This window comes from Amborella trichopoda, chromosome 4 (assembly GCF_054954075.1).
Source record: "Amborella trichopoda isolate Santa Cruz 75 chromosome 4, AtrichopodaSantaCruz75HAP2 v2.0, whole genome shotgun sequence".
Lineage (NCBI taxonomy): Eukaryota > Viridiplantae > Streptophyta > Magnoliopsida > Amborellales > Amborellaceae > Amborella > Amborella trichopoda.
In genome coordinates, this window is record NC_142339.1 from 2,294,364 (window position 1) to 2,313,948 (window position 19,585).

At 36.0% G+C, this 19,585-nt stretch overlaps 2 protein-coding genes across 19 annotated transcripts; one reads left to right on the forward strand and one right to left on the reverse strand.

The window, feature by feature from the left end:
- Positions 1 to 4,921: 4,921 nt before the first annotated feature.
- Positions 4,922 to 8,772, forward strand: LOC18439409 (NAD(P)-binding Rossmann-fold superfamily protein). Of its 8 annotated transcripts, none has more exons than XM_020670390.2 (9): positions 4,922 to 5,349; positions 5,912 to 5,995; positions 6,120 to 6,169; positions 6,445 to 6,540; positions 6,632 to 6,712; positions 6,841 to 6,903; positions 7,637 to 7,810; positions 8,102 to 8,197; positions 8,293 to 8,772. In XM_020670390.2, exons 1-9 carry the CDS (start codon positions 5,160 to 5,162, stop codon positions 8,374 to 8,376), a joined length of 918 nt encoding a protein of 305 aa, XP_020526049.1. In that variant the 5' UTR covers positions 4,922 to 5,159; the 3' UTR covers positions 8,377 to 8,772. The 8 variants fall into 8 exon arrangements, 7 of the variants coding, with proteins under 7 accessions (XP_020526049.1, XP_006849637.1, XP_020526050.1 ...); XR_016053770.1 differs by having other exon boundaries at positions 4,930 to 5,349; positions 6,114 to 6,169; positions 7,630 to 7,810; XM_006849574.4 differs by having other exon boundaries at positions 4,930 to 5,349; positions 6,114 to 6,169.
- On the reverse strand, positions 7,198 to 18,076 carry PEX10 (peroxin 10). Of its 11 annotated transcripts, none has more exons than XR_016053768.1 (15): positions 17,533 to 18,016; positions 17,241 to 17,308; positions 16,881 to 17,125; positions 16,522 to 16,553; positions 14,250 to 14,339; positions 13,499 to 13,593; positions 13,143 to 13,356; positions 12,713 to 12,782; positions 12,114 to 12,192; positions 11,737 to 11,867; positions 10,301 to 10,398; positions 9,565 to 9,656; positions 9,258 to 9,315; positions 7,597 to 7,778; positions 7,198 to 7,491 (listed from the first exon to the last, which is right to left on the reverse strand). XR_016053768.1 is itself a non-coding variant. In XM_088864291.1 (14 exons), the coding sequence occupies exons 3-14, from the start codon at positions 17,062 to 17,064 to the stop codon at positions 7,746 to 7,748; spliced, it is 1,176 nt and encodes a 391-aa protein (XP_088720417.1). In that variant the 5' UTR covers positions 17,065 to 17,125; positions 17,241 to 17,308; positions 17,533 to 18,016; the 3' UTR covers positions 7,198 to 7,745. The 11 variants fall into 11 exon arrangements, 8 of the variants coding, with proteins under 8 accessions (XP_088720417.1, XP_088720416.1, XP_011625303.1 ...); XR_016053769.1 differs by having other exon boundaries at positions 16,881 to 17,117; positions 17,533 to 17,887; XR_016053767.1 differs by having other exon boundaries at positions 16,881 to 17,308; positions 17,533 to 18,075.
- Positions 18,077 to 19,585: the final 1,509 nt, after the last annotated feature.

The following is a 19,585-nucleotide window of genomic DNA, read 5'->3' on the forward strand; positions in this document are numbered from 1 at the left end:
ATCGCTGATATGTCAAAACAAAAATAATAAAACAACAAAAATGTGCGCTAAAGAATTTTTTTTTACCGGATTTTCAAAGAAAGAATATAAAAAAAGAATAATACTTTAAAAACATAAAATATGTCATAAAAAAAACGTACCTTTGTTGAACTAGACCGGTGAAAACTGACCTGTCCAACTAACCAAAATCAATCAAAATATTGATTTTCAACTAGGTTTTTACCAACCCTAATTTTTGCTATAGACAGAATGGTCAAAGCACTGGTTGATGATCTAACTAATCAGGCCCGATGGTTGGATGATAACTATGACATAATGTATTTGTTAGTTTTTTTTGGGTTAATTCAATGGGGATGACGAGCTCCTACCTATTTTTTTAAATTATTAGTGATTTTTTAATGCATTAAGTAAGAATGAAGGCCTAGAGCACAAATAGACCCCAAACCCATTCTCAATGTATTTGTTAGTTAATTGTTAAAATGTTTCTTATATGCAAAACTTGGTAGGATGAGGAACTTAGGAAAGTGAGTTATTCTCAAAATGTCCCGTGGAAGTATGTGTTCCCCTAAACCTCTATTTGAAAAGTAACAAATTCATTTGGTTCGAAATCTTTCTTTAGGACAGATTTTCATTGATCAGGCAATTGCCCTATGGTTTTTTTTTTTTTTTTGGGTAGTTAGGCAGGGAAGGAGGCTCTAACCTAAGAGTAGAACACAAGTCGTAATGTTGTACCATCACACCACCTTGATCACCTTGAGCCTATTATTAGTTTGTTTTATGGGACGCAGCACACAAGAAATGTAATTGTATTTACACTGCTACACAACATAGCAACATGACAGGGGAAAGCAACTTCAATCCCTTCTAATGGAGCTGATTTCTCGGAAACCTCTCCCTAGTTCTATTGAACCAAGCGTGCCCTAAAAGAATGGATTTTTCTCTCAAATTGGATCAAATAACTTTTTGTAATTTAGCCAAGGGAAGCTTTTTATGTGACCCCATTTATAAATATATATATATATATATAAAGATGCTAGGATGAACCCACTAACTTAAAGACTAGTATAAACGCAACTATCGTGATTAAATCTGGACCCATCCGACGACTAAGAATGTTTGAATTTTAATTTTTTCTATCAATCCAAATCACTTGAAATTTTAGGTGAACGTTCTTTTCATCAAGTTGCACCTAATAAAAATATAACAAAAATAATCCGCAGAAATAAAAATAACCAAAATGCCCCCAATAATTTACGGGGGTATTTTGGTCAATTTTTTCATATAAAGTATTTTAAAAATATTTTTCGAATATTCACCTATTTTTTTATCAAAACACTTCTAAAATTTTAAGTGATTTAGATTTGTAGAAAAAAAAATTAAAATTCAAACACTATCAAGCATCCATGATCGTTAGATTGACCTAGATTCAATCTGGACCATTGGACTCATTTTTCTTGTGAGCCCGTTGGCTCACAGAAGCATTTTCCATATATATATATGATGTGGTTTCTATTAGGTTGAAACCATAAACAATCCAATTAAGACGCACCTCCAAACTTTATTATAACATGTAATTTTGGTGTAAAATATTCTTAGGATTATTTAAAAATCCAAAAATGGCTAAAATCAATCAAATCCATAAATATATGAAAATCTTGAAAATGGACGGTGTAGATAATGTGTTACAAGATACATTATTTCTGAGACTCGATATATTTTTTTTTTTCATATTCATACATCATGATGTCAAGATGATCAATTAGAGGGTTTTTCAACATTGAAACAACATTCTTCAATAGATTTTTGAGATGCACCTATAATTCTACATTTTAATGTTGCAAACTTATATAAACTTTTCCCATATATATATGTATATATATATAGGGAAAAGATGAGATTAGCCTACTACCTCATAAGAAAATGTGAGCCCAACGGCTCAGATTGAATTTGGGCCGATCTGACGATAATGTATATTTAGTAGTGCATGAATTTTATCTTATTTTTCTACAGATTCAAATCACTTGAAATTTTAAGTGTGTGTTCTTATCATCATGGCACCCAATAAAAATATTAAAAACATTATCTGTAAAAAAATAATAATCAAAATACCTCCAAAAAATTTTCAGGGGTATTTTGATCAATTTATTTCATGTAAAATATTTTTTTGATATTTTTTCAAAAATTCACCTATTTTTTATAAACACATGCTTAAAATTTCAAGTGATTTGGATTTGTTAAAAAAAAAAATTAAAATTCAAACACTACTGAACATCCGTGATCTTCAGATCGGCCTAGATTCAATCTGGAACGTTGGGCTCATATGAGTTAGTGGGCTAATCCCATCTTTTCCCATATATATATATATATATATATATATATATATATATATATATATATATATATATATATATATATATATATATATATATATATACAAAACACCTATAAGCAAAAATAAACAATGATTTCCCCTACCCTCATCACCGTCGAAAATTCATCTACAGTCACAATTGTCCGGTAGTGTTTCATTTTCTTTTTTTTTTCTACAATTCGAAATGATCTGAAATCTGGAACGTGTACATCAAAAAATAAGTAAATCTATAAAAAAAATGTCAAAAAAATATTTTACAAGAAATAAATTGACCAAAATACCCCCAAAAAGTTTCAAGTGTATTTTAGTTAAAACAATCTTGTGAATTATTATTTTTATATTTTTATTAAGTACATCTCACTAAAATGTACACACACTCCAAATTTCAGATCATTTCGATTTTTAGAGAAAAAAATGAAAAATAAAACACTACCGGACAATCATGACCGTACGATGAACTTTGGACAGTAATGAGGATAGCCGAAATCACTGTTCAATTTCCCCTCTAAGTGTTGAGAAGACTTTTCTATACATATATATATATATATATATATATATAAAGAAATGTTTCTATACTTCCCCAACATCATAGAAGTTCTATCATCCCCTTACCATCCAACCGTCCAATTTTGATCAAGAGAGCTACTCACCATTTGATCTTAGATCCAACGTCTCAAAGTATTTTATTTTTAATTTTTTATACAAATTATATAAATATTAAATTTGATACGTACCATCTTCTCATTCGGGCACAGTTAAAAAAAATATTAAAAATAGTTTTTCGATAAAATATAATGACCAAAATATCCCTTGAAACTTTCAAAGGTATTTTAGCCATTTTATTTTATTGAAATTATATTTTTTTTGTATTTTTTGCTAGTGTGAGTTTAATAGAGAAATGGACATCCAAAATTTGGTATCAAAATAGTTTATAGAAAAAAAAATTTAAAATAAAATAGTGTAGAGATGTGACTTTGTGATTTGGGCAATCTTAACCCTCCATTTAGAATGGACGATTAGATAAAGAGAATGATAGAACTTCTATGTTGTAAGGGAAGCATAAAAAGCTTGCCCATATAATATATGTGACACCTGGTCTCAACCGCCACATCTGAGTAGATAGCTTGAGTCACAATGTCACAAGCTAGCTCTTAACCGTCAGAGCTTAATCAAACGGCTCAGAGTTTCTTTATTTTTTATTTTTAGTCCATAAATCATTTTGAAGGAAAATTTGAGGCATGCATGGATCTGATAAGGGCACACATGATAAAAATAAAAATAAAAATATTTTTGATGATAAAAAAATTACCATAATACCCTAAAATTTTAAGAGGCATTTTTGGTCATTTATTTTTTTCAAGTTCACAGTAATCTTAGGGACTCCCAAAATTTATCCAAAAATGTTTTATAGAAAAAAATGAAAAATAGAACAATGTTTAACATGACATTGTGCTATGAACAATCTTAACCGTTCGATTCAAATCAAACGGCTAAGAAGTGAGGTCACATCTATCGTATATGTTGTTGCAGTAACATAGAAACATTTTTAATTAAGGAAAAAGCTTGTATAAGGTTCACTTGTAAAAGTCAGGTTGCAGTATCAACTTACAACATTCATAAAGACATGTCACTTTTTGACAGTCATAAAAAACATGCAAATCTATATCATCCAATTAACATAGATACTGTAGAAAATTGTCCTATGTAAACTACTCCCTTTAATCAAAATCAATGATAATGAGCAAGTCACTTAAGGGAGACAATTTACTTATGTACTTGTTTGAAACAAAAGTAGCAAATTACTAATTTATTATACCAAAAGAATAACTATCCATAAAGGAATTGGAAAATCTCTTTCAGTCAATCCCTCACTAGCAAATTTGCGCAATAAGAAAGAGTAGTGTTACCCCTACACTCCATATTGAGGCTGGTATCACATGTCTTAACGACAGCGCCAACACTGGCTATACATGTCTGATGATTTACTTATTTGGGGCACTACCACTACTTTAAATAAAAGTTCTTGGTATTTTTATGTCATAAAATGACTAAAGCTCCAGCGCTTGCTCTTAATTCTCTTGCAAGTTTGCGATTAAATTCCCACTGCTTGAAACTTCTTCTCCTCAAGTTTTTCAATAATAAAAAAAGGGCACAATTTATATAGACCCAAGGCTCTAAAAACTCAAAATTAAAGCCTTCATAAAAAATTTAACTGGTAGAGGTTGTTTTGATGCCCAAATATCCTCAAATTGATCCCAACATATGCACAAACATGAGAAAAAAATAGATTTCACGTTTTGAAAATTGTGTATTTTGTAACACATTTTTGGACCGTCAATTTTCAAGATTTTCAAGTTTTCATAGATCTGTCAATCTACACATATCAGGTTGCAATAAATCGCGGACTACCATGTCTACAACTACTTATTTAGTACTTAACCCAATCAACTTCAAATGTTTGCCAATTGAGTAATTTTACAATTAAGTCAATGGGCATTTTGGTCAACTATCCATGACAGCATCCAAAAGATTTTAGTCGTAAGCTCCCAGCCATGTATTTCTCATCCTTCAAGCATATGAAAGAAAAACAGATCGAAAGACTCTCTCTCTCTCTCTCTCTCTCCCTCTCTCTCTCTCTCTCTCTCTCTCTCTCTCTCATACACATCCTTCAATCATATAAAAGAAAAGCAGATCGACGAGCTCTCTCTCTCTCTCTCTCTCTTTCACCCTTCAAGCATATAAAAGAAGAACACATCAACGAGCTCTCTCCCTCTCTCTCTCTCTCTCAATGGCCACAATACCCTCATATGCTTCAAAACTCATGCATTTCTCCCCTTTCAACCCCTCGAATAAGGCAGGACTCACAAACAGGGACTTTCAGACTGTGAACCCATTCAAACATAAAGAGAAACCATGGCAAATCCAGTGTTCTAAGAAGAAAACCAGCTTCACAGATCGCATACTCGACTACATAGAAGGTATGGAACACATTAGTTCTGTGATCTTTTCAACTTCCTATCAGTGTTATCAAGCTCCACACCAGCCATTGAACTGGTGAGGGTAGTAGCCGGTCCAAACCAGTGGCCATTTCACCACTCAGATTGCTTGGAGATAATAATACTAATAAATACAAAAAAAATGATCATACAATTCAAAAACTGGTCTGAACAGCTAAAACAGGTTTGAATTGGTATCCAATTGGTTGAATTGGCTGGTTTAACTTGTCCAATTGGTTGAAGAGGGCAGTTCAGACTGGTTCTCACTAGTTCGAACCGGTTCTTGTTAGTTCGTCAAACCATCTCTTGTTCAGTTTTGACAAATTGTCGGTTTAGTGATCAAACCAGCCAAATTCTATGCCCGGTTCCCTGTCCAGCCAGTCCTACTAACATTGCTTCCAACGACTCCCTCTGACACTCTCTAAATCTATAAGAATATGCATGCAACAGGGGTTCAAAAAGTAAAAGCACCTTAGGTGAATTCCTGCTTGATAGCTTCCTAATTCTTCTGATAACCAAGCAGTTCACTAAATATTGAATACAGGAGGGCCAAAACTGAGGAAGTGGTATGGTGCATCCGATGAACTTCCAAGGGATGGAGGGCTTCCAGAGGAGGAGGAATCGGCAGGTACTAGATTACAACCACCCCCCCCCCCCCCCCCCCCCCCCTCCTTCCCACCCCCACTCCCAGCGTCTCTCTCTCTCTCTCTTTGAGTAATTCTGATTGTGTATTTGATTAAGCAAAGAACCAGAGGTCCGAGATTCAATACTGGTGACAAATGGAGATAGTGAAATTGGTCAGGTACTAGAGATCAAACTCATCTTTTAATTCTTACACCATAAACCTCTCTTGTAAATGCTTAATCAGTGAGGGGCAAATAGAGGAAGGAACTCTACCTTAGATTTCTAGTGGTGAACTTTGTCAAGGGAGCCCAACCTAGCTCAAAAAGAAACATAACAATTTGAGTAAGGACATTTTTTATCATTTGCTAAGGGCAACAGTAAAAATTGTTTTTGTAAATAACATCCGACCACCAGCCCAGTCCGATCCCAATAACTTCATGTTGAAGTATGCAGATGGTGATATTGTCATTGATACTTAGACGAGCACGCGTAAAAGCACTCGTGAATGACAAACGGGCAGCTTTGGATGCATTTGGGTCCTATGTGGAGGTGATACCCTAAATTCCCAGTTTTTATATATAATATGCAGTAGGTATTTAATTTCCTGTTTACGTGCTAAACCATCATGCATTCTGAAAAGCCAATATCTAGACAAGGAAATGACAGTTCAGGGCTCACAAAGGCCATAAAAGGCGTCCGTGCCATCATATGCCCTTCACATGTATGCATCTCTCTCTCTCTCTCTCTCTCTCTCTCTCTCCCCACTAAAACTCTACATGGTACACGATTCATGAACAGCAATCATGAGCAGCATATTGATTCAACCCAATAAAACCTTGTGTAATGCAGGAAGGGTGCTTGTCAGAAATTGAAAGCATGAGAGGGGTACAACACATCATCCTTCTATCGCAGGTTATCTGATGTCTCGGTTCCCAGTTTGTTTATTATTATAGGAAAGTTAATGGACCTTTACTTTCATATACTACCAGAAGTGGAGCATGAGATCAGATAATAGTCTTATCAGACCCATAAGCATGAGCTCATATGCCTGCTCACAATTCTCTACGTATACATGGTCCATCTGTATCTACACATAATGTATATACACATACTCTTCCCTATGGATAAATATAGATAAAACACAACTAGAAAAAAGGTCAGACACATGCACGCACACCAACACAGGCATGCACGAACACACGCATATATAGTGAGAACCAAGATAACAGGGGAGTGATGTAAAATTACAATAGACAGTTTAAATTTCAGAGCAATTTGAATATGTCGAATGATTTATGGACAACTCACATCACCAATATATTTCCATCCTTTTCGCCACCTTCCCTTGCATGCCATATGTTGCTCCATTTGAACCCGGCTGTCGACACCTCTCTTTTACAATTGTGGTGATTTCGACTTTCAAGTTGGCTTAGTGTGATATACTGGTTTCAGTGAGGGTTTGAAGTTTGAACCCAAAAAGGCTAAACAAGCTAGTGTTTTCTGTTTTTATCATATATATGAAAGATATGTAGAAGATATAAAAATAATAATAAGTTCAACAACCAAGAAACATAAACCATAATCATAATTACTGGAATCGATTACCTCTTTGACTCTTGCTGAGGGAGTTTTGGTCAGGATGCAGTTGGCCGTTTATAAAAGTAGCAGTGGTATCCAAGGTCTAATGAATAACAAAGCTAGAAGACTAGCAGAGAGAGATGAGGAAGCAGTTCAAGGATGTGGAATCCCGTATACTATAATCCAAGCTGGCCTGCTCGAGAATAGTCCTGGTGGCATGCAAGGTTTCAGCTTTGAAAAGGTCTCTACATTGAAGGAGGGGGGGGGGGGCGGGAGGGAGAGAGAGAGAGAGAGAGAGAGAGAGAGAGACTTTTCTTCTTTTTCTTTTTTTCCCCAAATGTTAAGAAACTAGTTCTTAATCATATCAAACTGACTAGCACCAAGAGAGAGAGAGAGTCTCTTATCATATCGAACTGAGGCAGAGGGGGAGAGAGAGAGGGAGAGACAGAGACTGTTGCTTAGCACATCATACTGATGCATCTTCGTCGACTTGTTTACTAACAGAATACTAGTTTTCTGATGCTGGTTGCAGGATGCAGCAGCCAAAGGAAGACTAAGCAAAGAGGATGCTGCAATGATTTGTGCAGAGGCCCTCAATATCATACCAGAAAGAGGACTAGTTTTTGAGGTTGGTGGGCCCTTGGTAGAGTCTCGCTAATGTTACATTGGTTTATGTAAACGCTCAATCTTTGTAGAAATTCTAATAGAAAGTGCATTTTGTAGGTGGTCAATGGGGAGGAAAAAGTCTTGAACTGGAAAGAGCGTTTTGCATCACTCATTGCCAGCAGTGAACAACTTCAAAAGTGATTATGGTTTTGGAATGGAAGGAGTAGCTCAAATAATTATTAAGCAAGCATCTCTCTCTCTCTCTGGTCAACAGGGAAGGTTTTGGACTGGAAAGAGCATTTTGCATCACTCGTCGCCAAACAGTGAACAACTTCAAAAGTGATTATGGTTTTGGACTGGAAGGAGTAATTCACATAATAAATTAAGCAAGCATCTCTCTCTCTCTCTCTCCCTCTCTCTCTCTCTGAGCAAAAATATACATATTTAATGATTATTCATGCATGATCCACTGGTTATGTGCATCCTCTGAAAACAACTATCAGTTATTGGTCTTATATCTGTTATAGATCGCAGCGGGATTATGGTTTTGGACTGGAAGCAGTAATTCACATAATAAATTAAGCAAGCATCTCTCTCTCTCTCTCTCTCTCTCTCTCTCTCTGCAAGCAAAAATATACATATTTAATAATTATTCAGGCATGATCCCCTGGTTATGTGCATCCTCTGAAAACAACTATCAGTTATTGGTCTTATATCTGTTATAGATCGCAGAGTGAGAGAAGCAAACAATGGCAAGACCATAGGTGCCCCAATTCAGTATGGAAACCACAACACAAGAATATGTCCTTCTCGGTATGACAATTATGATGAAGAAATGAATTTTTTTTAAGGTCACTAGACATTTCACAGTTTTCACGATTACAATAATTCAATATTGTCAAAGAAAAAGGAAAAGTTCAATTTCATGAAGTAAACTGTAATCAGGCATCAATAAATGATAATTTCAAATGTAATTTTATTTTCTTAGAGTTGGTCCTTTATGGTCAACAAGAAACAACAGGAAAGAAGTATAAATATCAAAAATCTGCATGATATATACAGACTAGACCAGAATGAGTTACCGGTGTGCGGCAAAGAGGACATTCCGGCTTCTCATTACACCACTCCATAATGCAGGTCCTGTAAAAGCATGGGCTACACATTAGTCTGAACACAAGCCCTGATGAAAAGGAAAATATACTCAGGTTAAGCAAGAAAAACTTTACACTATTAGGTCATCAACATCCAATGAAATGATGGATGGTGGGTCCATCAATGGGATCCACCAGAATACATGGCTCTTCGGATGGCAATGACTCTGATGGCCTATTGTTTTCCATAGTCCAATTGGATATAATATATACTTTCCATTAGGTGCAAGACATATACCAGCAGAAGACATGTCCACAAGGTGTGGCGGTGGGGTTTTGGCGAGGACTAAGACAGAGCGTGCATTTGCTGAAATTACCAGATTTCTGTGACTGGAACAATCAAAAAGACAACATTTGTAACCTTCCATATTGCTTTCGAGAAAAATAACTAAAAGCAAAGTATACTACTTGAGAGGGAGACAAAGAAAGCAGCATTCACCTTGTACTAGGATAAATGCATGCACACGAACATACACACACACACACACACAGAGATAAATAGATAGACAGAGAGAGAGAGAGAGAGAGAGAGAGGGGGTATTGTCTGCCTAGTTTAAACAGAACATTCACCAATTACCTGATAAAGGCACTAAATTAAATAAATCTTAATAGGATATTCTGCTATCGGTATTTAGTCCCTTGGCTTACCACCAAAGAGGACAGTGTTCCAAGCAGGAAGTATGTTCCTATTTCTCTCTCGTTGCACCCAATTCTGTGACAGACTGTCTTTATTAAAAAACAAACAAACCAGTGGTACAAAAATGGGAGGACATACAAAATCAAGATCAACTAAGTTTCCTATTTTCATTGGAAATCTATCCACTCTGTGGCAAACTTATATACTAGAAATATACCTATATTCTCGAATTTCATATGAAGGGACCGGGTAAGTTATCTCTAGTTCCAAATGGATTGTGTTGTTTGAAAATATTTTAGACAAGTATGAAGAATGCAGATCTAAGCAGAAAACATACCTCAGGAACAGTTGCGGCATGAGAAGTCCAATCTCCCTTTCCAGCACCCAAATCCGAAATCAAACTTCCATCTTCATTTAAAACTGGCATGCCTTGTCCTGAAAACGCAAAAGATAAAGGGACTAGTTTTTAGAATGTAAAAATACCACCCTGGACAAACACTGCCATTTCACACCTATTCCTGAACTAGTAAACTACATTGCAACACTAATGAAAAAATTGAAAGAACAACTTAATTATAGTTTCTGGGAAAATAGAGTAAACCATAAAGAAAGAAAAGTCACAGTGGCATATTCAGAACTAGGATCAAGCCAATAAAATTTCCAGGCTGGTTTCAGAGGACCTGTGATGGGAGGAAAAAGATCCAGATAGGCATCTACGTCAGAAAAACAATAGGCAGTACGGAGAGCTACATAAATACATCATTAATGAAGACAAGAATGACGACCTTTATATATGCATACACAAATCTTCTAAAATATGTAATGGTTAACAATAACAGATGCCAAAGTTTCCCTAAAAAATATACATATATACAGAGCCCCAAGTACAAACATTGCAAGCTGGTGACAAGAAAAGTGGTGATGCAATCTATTTCTCATAACCTCCTGTCTAAGACCCTACCCAAAAAAGGGCCCACTATAAGTCACTATGACAATAAAACAAAATACCAGTCACATTCAACTCTGACCCTGAACTCCTAAATCCCATTTTCTTCATCTCTTCCTAAAGGATCCTAATCCAAATAGCAATCCAAATAATCATAGCCCCATTCCAAGTTTCACTAACAAATTGGCGCAACCCTGCCAAAATTGGAGTCCAAGGCCTCCTAGCTTTGATTTCCACTAGGATCCTCTCCCAATATGACTAAAAATACATATTTTTTGATTTAAGGAACTCTACCACCCCTCAAGATATAATGATAATTCTCACAGAGTCACCAAAACTCAGAAAATTGGTACGGGGCACCCATTGAAGTTTAAAGCAGCAGCAGCCGTTGGATGAGTCCATCCAAAGGAAAACAAAAACCCAACAAAAAAGGAGTATCACTGATGATAAACATAGGCAACACGATGTAGAACGTCTGAGAAAATGTGTATCCTAATCCAATGAGTCTCTTAATACAATACACCAGCGGAAACTCATCAAGGCAGTCAGCTTATCATCAGATCCACTAAAATGTACACCCACAAAGGAAGGAACCCATCTAACAAGAATGTAGATGATTATGAACCCAACAAAGTCAGAGAACAAAAAAAACTAATAAGAAGGGAGGAAGAAAAGGCATGCTGATGCTGTGATGGGAATGCTACTTATTAAGAAAATTTAATTGAAACATAGTTTCCCCAAAAGCCCATGCACTTTATTTAAATATGTGACAATGTGAACTCAAATAACAGAAACTCAGTGATAAATAAAGTTGATTATGGCATAACCTGTTGGTGTAGGCTGACTTCCTAGTGATGTCTGGACTGAATTGGCAATAGAAGACAAACTACTCCGGCGCAGCCCTTCAAATCCAATGATGCAAAGCTGGATTAGAAGGAACACACCAAGAATTTGATACCTGCAATATCAAAAATGGCCAGTGAGGACATGATTTTAATCACTTAAATGACTCACATCAATTCAGAGAGACTCCATATGATATCATGATGTAAAGGGGCATCTAGATGATTCAGGGAAATTGAGTGTAGACCATGGTAGAGCATAATCACCCACTTTTCAGACAGACCAAAAAGTTATGGATAAATTCTCAAAATTTACAGAAAGAAGATAACAGACGCTGAGAAAAGAAATTTTCATTGTTTACCTTGGTCTTTGATGCAATGGCTTCCCGATAAATACATAGCGAATACCGGCAGCACGTTTCGACATGTGATAGTATAAACCTGCAGTTCACACTTCTTTCCTTGAACTCTGTAATCAGAAAACAGATATATGGCTTTTGCCCATGCATGGCTTTCAGTGAGGATATTAACATTTCGATATGTGATAGTATAAATCTGCAGTTCACATTTCTTTCCTTGAACTCTGTAATCAGAAAACAGATATATGGCTTTTGCCCATGCATTGCTTTCAGCAAGTGAGGACTAACATTAATTTTAGCAATAACCAAAAGGGAGGAAATTTGGCCACTCATTTTTGTAATTTTCCACGCACTACTTTGGATTCTGCCACACAGAACATGGGTAGCAACTGGCCAAAAAATTGCTTTTTAGCTTTACCAACAGCATTGGGTGGATCATTGAGAAAGTGCGCTGGGTGACTATTGAACAATTGATCAAATGTGTTCCCTAACCAAAAGTAACAAATTTTCGTGGTCTTTCTGAAAGATTAGGATAATCAAGAAGAGGGGTGTGTTGCTCTCAGTTCAACGTGCTGACATACAAACGAATACTAAAGGATTACCTTCAAAGTAAAATAGCATTAAATTTGCACGAAGTACAAGTTGTGAAACCTCACGAGCAAATGGAAGCACCTGAAAAGGGTTAGAATAATTACTTCTCCTTCATAAAAGCATAAAAAAATGCATCAAAATGAAGCACCCTCCCTAATTGAGCACTGAACAAATATATTTAGCTCATTTCCTTTGTTTATTTGATCGTTCATAACCAAGCTATACCTATTCAGGGACTAGATAAATACTATTTGGATTTTGGAGCGTTGACATGAAAAGAATTTGTACCATGGTATCATCTAATCCTCCAGTTGCAATTTGCTAACAAAAATTCAAATACATACCCCCCCATTCCCATAGCGGGAAGTATATCCTTGGAATCGTATTCTAGAAGTCATAGTACATGAATATACCACTAATTTCTAAAGGAATGGGTCATACCGAAGGCCACTTTTCCAAAGCCCGAAGCCATAACAAACGAATTTTATCCCGCATCCCCAAAGGTCGTATCACCGATTCTCCTGTTCCAGGAAGAGAAGAATAACTTCCACTAGTACCGGAAGAATGGCCTTCACCCCTTCCTGGATGGTAATTATCATACAACTCCTCTGGTTGTGAATTGGCAAGAAGCATTCCACGAGCAGCTGCCCTAGAGCTGCAAAAGAGACATAATTCATTCAGTAGATCATAAACCACGATAGGTCAGAGACAAGACAACAAAATAAATAAACCCACAGTAATGTCATATAGGATATATCTCTATGTAGCATCAGATAGACAAGGACAGGATACACGACCTTATTCTTTCAGCAAGATAAGGAACCGCTGAATGGAGAACAACAAAGAGAACACGTCTTGCAGGTGTGGGAGGAAGTCCAGAAGAGCTTGAGACCTGCAAAAAGTGGAAGATACAAAGCTAATCCCTTTTCCCCCATTTTAAGGATAACATAGAGTTCTAAACTTACACATGCTGAAGTATCGACAAATACAAGCATGGTTTTAGTAGCTTTAGTGCTCAAGTGGAATCTCTCATTTAGGCCCTGTCTGGAAGTCTGTCTAAGTCCTGCAGACAGCGGGCTCATGCAGTACTGTGCTTTCTCAATGCCAATACAATCAGTTCTGCGCCAATTTTTCTGTGTAAAAGGTATATGATGACAATTGTGCCATTTCTTGAAAAGGGTGTTTTAATTCCATTGTTGATAAATCCACCTTGCGTGGCCGGGGCTTATCAGTGCACCCAAACAAGGCCTTAACATCTTTTCCTAATGATGAGTAATTTGGTCATGCTTTTCTTAAGGTTTCTTGACTCTAAACACTAATACCAACTTGAGTAAATCATCTAACACACCAGAAAATCTACCACAAATGACACCAACAGAATTGCGAAATGGAAAATCTGAAGCTAATAAAGAGAAGTCAAGCAGAGATGGCTTTATACAAAAACTTCAGATGCATCTTTTGCGGTAGGCAAGCAGACATGAAATCTATCTTTTTACTACAATAAATGGAAAAATACATGAACAGAAGAATTAAACAACGGCTATAGACCTGAGTTAGGTCGCAATATTCTTCTCCCAGTGTTTGTTGTCCTGAACCCGTAGTCAATACATAATAAAGCATCTGTCCCAACAACTTTGTCTGCGAATATAATAGCAAGTAAAGAGATTATGTCAATAAGACGAAACTATCACAATGTTCCTCTAACAAGAATAACGAAAAGGAAAAGAATCATAAAACCCAGACTCCAGATGCAAACACAAAAGACATACTTAAACCACATCAAAAAGGGTAGAGAAAATCTAAGATGAGCAAAAGTATAATGTATAAAAGATTCCATTTAATCCAACATTAAATAAAGTACATTGCTGAAAGCCAAGAATGTATAATGCATCGAAAAAGATTTCTTAGACATGCAACAATTTTAAAGAGAAGATGTTTGTGAGTGGGGACTCTCAATCTATAATAAGTTATGGATATCTTGACAATCCGATCTATTCCTTTGTCATATGATAAACAGCATAGCGTAATCCAAACTTCTTGGGATGAGTCACCATCACCATCACCCAAGCCTTATCCCAATGATTTTGTGTTGGCTACATGAATTATGTCTTTACTCTTCTTTATCAAGGGTCATACCCTCAGTAAGACCACAAGTCACCATATCATTTATCACTATTTCTATCCATGTCGTTTTGGGCCTTTCCCTTGCCCTTGAAGAGCCTTCCACTTGAATCAATCGCACCTCCTAACCGGCACTGTTACTGCATTAGGTCCATGTTGCATATGGCCAGCCCACCTAAGTCTACTTTCCCTCATCTCCTATAGAACCCACACCTAAGTTCCCTCTTATATATTCATGATGAATTATATCCTATCTTGTATTGCCACTCATCCATCTCAACATCTTCATCTCAGTTACGCTCTTCCTATAGATATGTTGTTTCTTGACCACCTAACATTTTGTCCCATAAAGCATGGCTGATCTTATAGTCGTCCTATAGAACTTCTCCTTCAGTCTCAATGGTATCAAGTGATCACATAAAACTCCGGATGCACATCTCCACTTCGCACACCCAGCTCGAATTCTATGTGCGACATCTTCCTCAATCTCTCCATTCTCTTAAATTATCAACTCTAGATATCGGAAACAATCTCTTTTAGGTATTTATTGACCGTCAATCTTAACTACTTCCTCGTTTCTACTCCTATTATTACTAAAATTTGCATAATTCATGGGATGAATATCATGTCTAATAAATATGAACTTGTGTTGCACATAATTTCTTCAAAGCCAGGATATAATACTGACATCAGAATTTGCTCTGTGAGTGTAATGGTGAGCTCTAAAACACATAAAATTATCCAAAGAAAAAGTAAAGAAAATAATAAAGTAGAAATTCCAATGATACAGATAAAACTCAGCTCAAGAAGGTTTTTCAGAAACATGTCACGCATGAATTTCCACGACAAATATTCTTCTGAGACTTTTGTTGGGCTTATGCTCATCTGTTCAAGGACAAACACCATGCACTGCCCTTTCTATAGCTATGAGCACTTCATTTCTTGTCATCAAATATATAACGGGGCAAAAGGTAATGAGCATGATTGTCATTGTGGGCAATATTTGCTTGAAATGAGCCTTGGAAGTAGAAACCATACCCTTTAAAGTGCTAAGATGCACATCCTCTCCTCACAACTTATGCCGTTTATGGTTTTCAAGACTGCTGAATTTTCAGTAAGTCCTATAGCAAGCATAACTAGTAAAAATGTTGGTTTCCACAGCCCACATGTACAATAACTATAATTCATAGTTTCGATAATTATGGTTTTCTAGCATAGCTGCTTCTTGTTCAAGAACAATTTCAAAGGATATTTCTAGAGCTGCCCTCACAAATTTGATCATAGTTTACACAATATACTAAATTCCAAATCAGTGTTTTGCGGGCATGGTACGCTACTTATTAAGTTATGTTAGAATTAGTCCTTATAGAAATTCCTAGTATAAATAGGTTCCACTTGAGGAGCAATGAAACAAAGTACACTCTGCAATAACACCAAGAAGAGAGAATGAATGAATGTAAGAACAGAGATAAGCGTGATCGCTAGAATTCCATACCCCAAAGATGACACCAGGAAAATCTCATACATTCTCTCACAAGCATCAGAAAACATCAATTCATGCTAAAAAATTCAGTGAATAAACTAAATAGCTAGAAGTGAAGTACTTATTTCGACAGGATAGGCGATATTATAAAAAAGACTCATCAAAGCCACTTTATATAAACAGAGGAACATCAAAAGCTAAAATACAACAGCTAACCTCATTTTGGAAAGCAATAGACACCCTTGTACCTGCACAACAAAGAAACCAAGGTGAACTCTTTGAAAGAAAAACCAAAAAAAATCTAGGAGGTAATGGATTCAAATGCAACACACAATAAACAATATCAAATTGCTAAGACACTGACTGATGGGTTAATGTCTTATGGGTTTAACTTAAATCAGAATCACATGAATCAGCCAGATTTTCAAAAAACAAGCATTGAAATATATAGTCCGCTTTGATTGTATTAGCCATAAACATGCAATAATGCAAAATTCATATCACTGAATAATACAAAACAAAACAAAGCTAGGTTTTCCACATAAGAATATACATGGAAAACCATCAACACTAACCAAATAAATGGCGAAAGGCATCACGGCAAGCATCATAGACATAAGAAGCATAGTGATCATCCTTTTCTGCAGCTCTCATTATCTCCGGCTGTGCAGCCAAAGGAAATCCAACCACTGATCTTTGTGCAACAAGCCCACCTCTCCCTCCATCTTCTCGTGGAGCCTCCATCTCTCTCTGCAACATGTTGCTATCAATCTCTCTCCATGATTCAAAATCCCATCAGCTTGTTACTCTGTCTATGGCCCTAAAATGACAGATAATATCAAGAGCTTTTATGTTCAATCTCCATGTCATAACTCATAAACACTCCATAGCAATGAAGATTCCACTCCCAGATCTCAACCATGGCAGAGTCATACCTTCAGATTATAAATTCCTTACAGAATATAACAGCAACTGGACAAATTCTTGGAAGTCAACAGATTCTCTGAAACAAAAAGAGCGTACAAACTTTAAAACTAAGGCTGGAAGCACGATCTTGGCATAAGACAATCCAATGGTGCTGATTATATAAATGATATGTAAACTCGGAGATTTCCCTTTCTCTTGTAATTGCAAAGCACTTCTAATATCTACAAACAAATAGAGATACAATTCTTACAAATATACGTTATTTTCCATGGCCTTGTTACCCAAAATAACAGTTGATACCTTGTTGCTTGAGCTTGAATTTGCAGAGAAAACTGCAAAATCTCTGCAATCCTTCTGCAAATTCAGAAGTACTTCAAAGAAACGGAGGGAATCGAGCCCACCATGAAATATTTAACGCAGTATGCTTTTAAATTTCTTAGGGTTTCCAGAGTTTCAGAAAACCTTTCTGTGGCAGTGTATAAACACTGAAATTCCCCAGGGTGTCGAGTCTCAGAAAGCTTCCATCTCGAACTGTTCCGAGTGACACTCTGAAATTTCTTAGGGTTTCTGAAGTTTCAGAAAGCTTACTGATAACTTAATGAATTTGGCGGCGAATTTTGGGGCCATGAAAAATTAGAATGAAATCGGATTACATGGATTTAGCGGGAGATGATTTTGGGTAATAATGAAAGTAACGCCTCTCACAAGGACTGTCCAAAAGACAAAAATACCCTCCCATTTTTTAAAAATTTTTCACGCGAAGTTGTCAAGGAAAATTAACCACAGGGTGAGGTTTGTATAAGGTGCCTACCTTAAACAAATTCAATCAAGGCGCCCTCCAAACATGGTAATGTATTTTTGATATTGAAAACTTTCTATCCCTAACCATAAAATGAGCGCATACACCATGCTCCTAGAGCATATATTATACATATAGTCCCGATTTTTTTGGGTAATTACATATACTCCCTCAACTACAAAACCTGCTTAGGATATTTTTTTCTGTTTGAGAATTTGGAAACCACCTAAGAATCACTTCATGATGATTTTCAAATGAAAAAAAAATAGTTTTTTAGTTTTTGACACCTAGATCTCGGCCACTGTCTTTGTTTAATCATGTGGATATTTTTATTTTTCTACCACATAGAAACTTCAATTTCCAATTTTTTTAACTAAGGTTAGTCCATAGGTTGAAAACATTACTTCCCCAAAATGTTAGGTCCAAGATTAGTTCTACATTGGTTTATAACGGATGGAGTAAATGGACAGTATACTCATATGGGGATATAAATGATTTTGGTTTATAAAATTTAAAGACACTTAAAAATATTTAAAATAGATTGTTTGGGTAATATGTTTCAAAATACGCTTTTGGTACTCAAAGTCCTCTTTTTTCTATATCGAGACGGTCAATTCATAATTTGTGGCATCAGATCTATTTCGATAGGTTTTTTACGCGTGCCTCATGACTTAAGGTTGATATCTTATATAAACTTCTTCCTTATCAAATTCCTCATATGAAAAAATCAATTTAGCACTTTACTCGCATATTTTAAGTTTTCATATCATCGATTGCTGAATTTTCTAGAGCCCAAACAAGCCTTTCCCTTTCCAATGGGTACTTGAGGTGGGCCTATAGACAAGGATAACACCTTACATAGAGGTTTCTCTAAAGTACCTATATGAAATGGACTTTATCATAAATTTCTCTAACTTGTTCTTTCTTGGTTTGCCCAAATGTAAACCTAATGGCTTTTGGGGTGCATTAAGCTGAACTTTGATGGGAGTTCTTTCGGGAACTCAAGCCTAGCTGGAATAGGAGGGGTGTTTTGAGATTTTGAAGATAGTGTTTTGTTGGCTTATGTGGCAACGGCCAACTCGGCATAATTGCATGCCTTGTTCAAAGGTGTGGAGATATTTAGAGAGAGGTTTTGGGTAGTTCTTGGCAAGTTGAAGGCGATTATTTGAATGTCATCGGGTGATGTCGTACGGAACAATTGGTCTCTTGGGAATTACGATCTATGTGGCTCAAGAGTTTGGATATTTGTTCAAACTGTTCGATTACTTTCTCACACGTGTACCGTGAGGCTAATGGTATCGCTGATGGGTTAGCAAAGTGTGTGGTGTCCCATACTTCTCTTTGCATCTCCTTTGATGTAAACTCCTTTTTGTATTAATAAATATCTTTGGATGTCTTTAAAAAAATTACCTATATGAAATGATAATTTTAATATTTAACTCTTATGTTTTAATTGTTTTCGAAATACCCATAAAAAAGCAGAGTCTTGAGTTAGAAAAGCTGAAAGTATGTAAAAACATTAAATAATTTATCTCTTATATGTATTTTAATAAA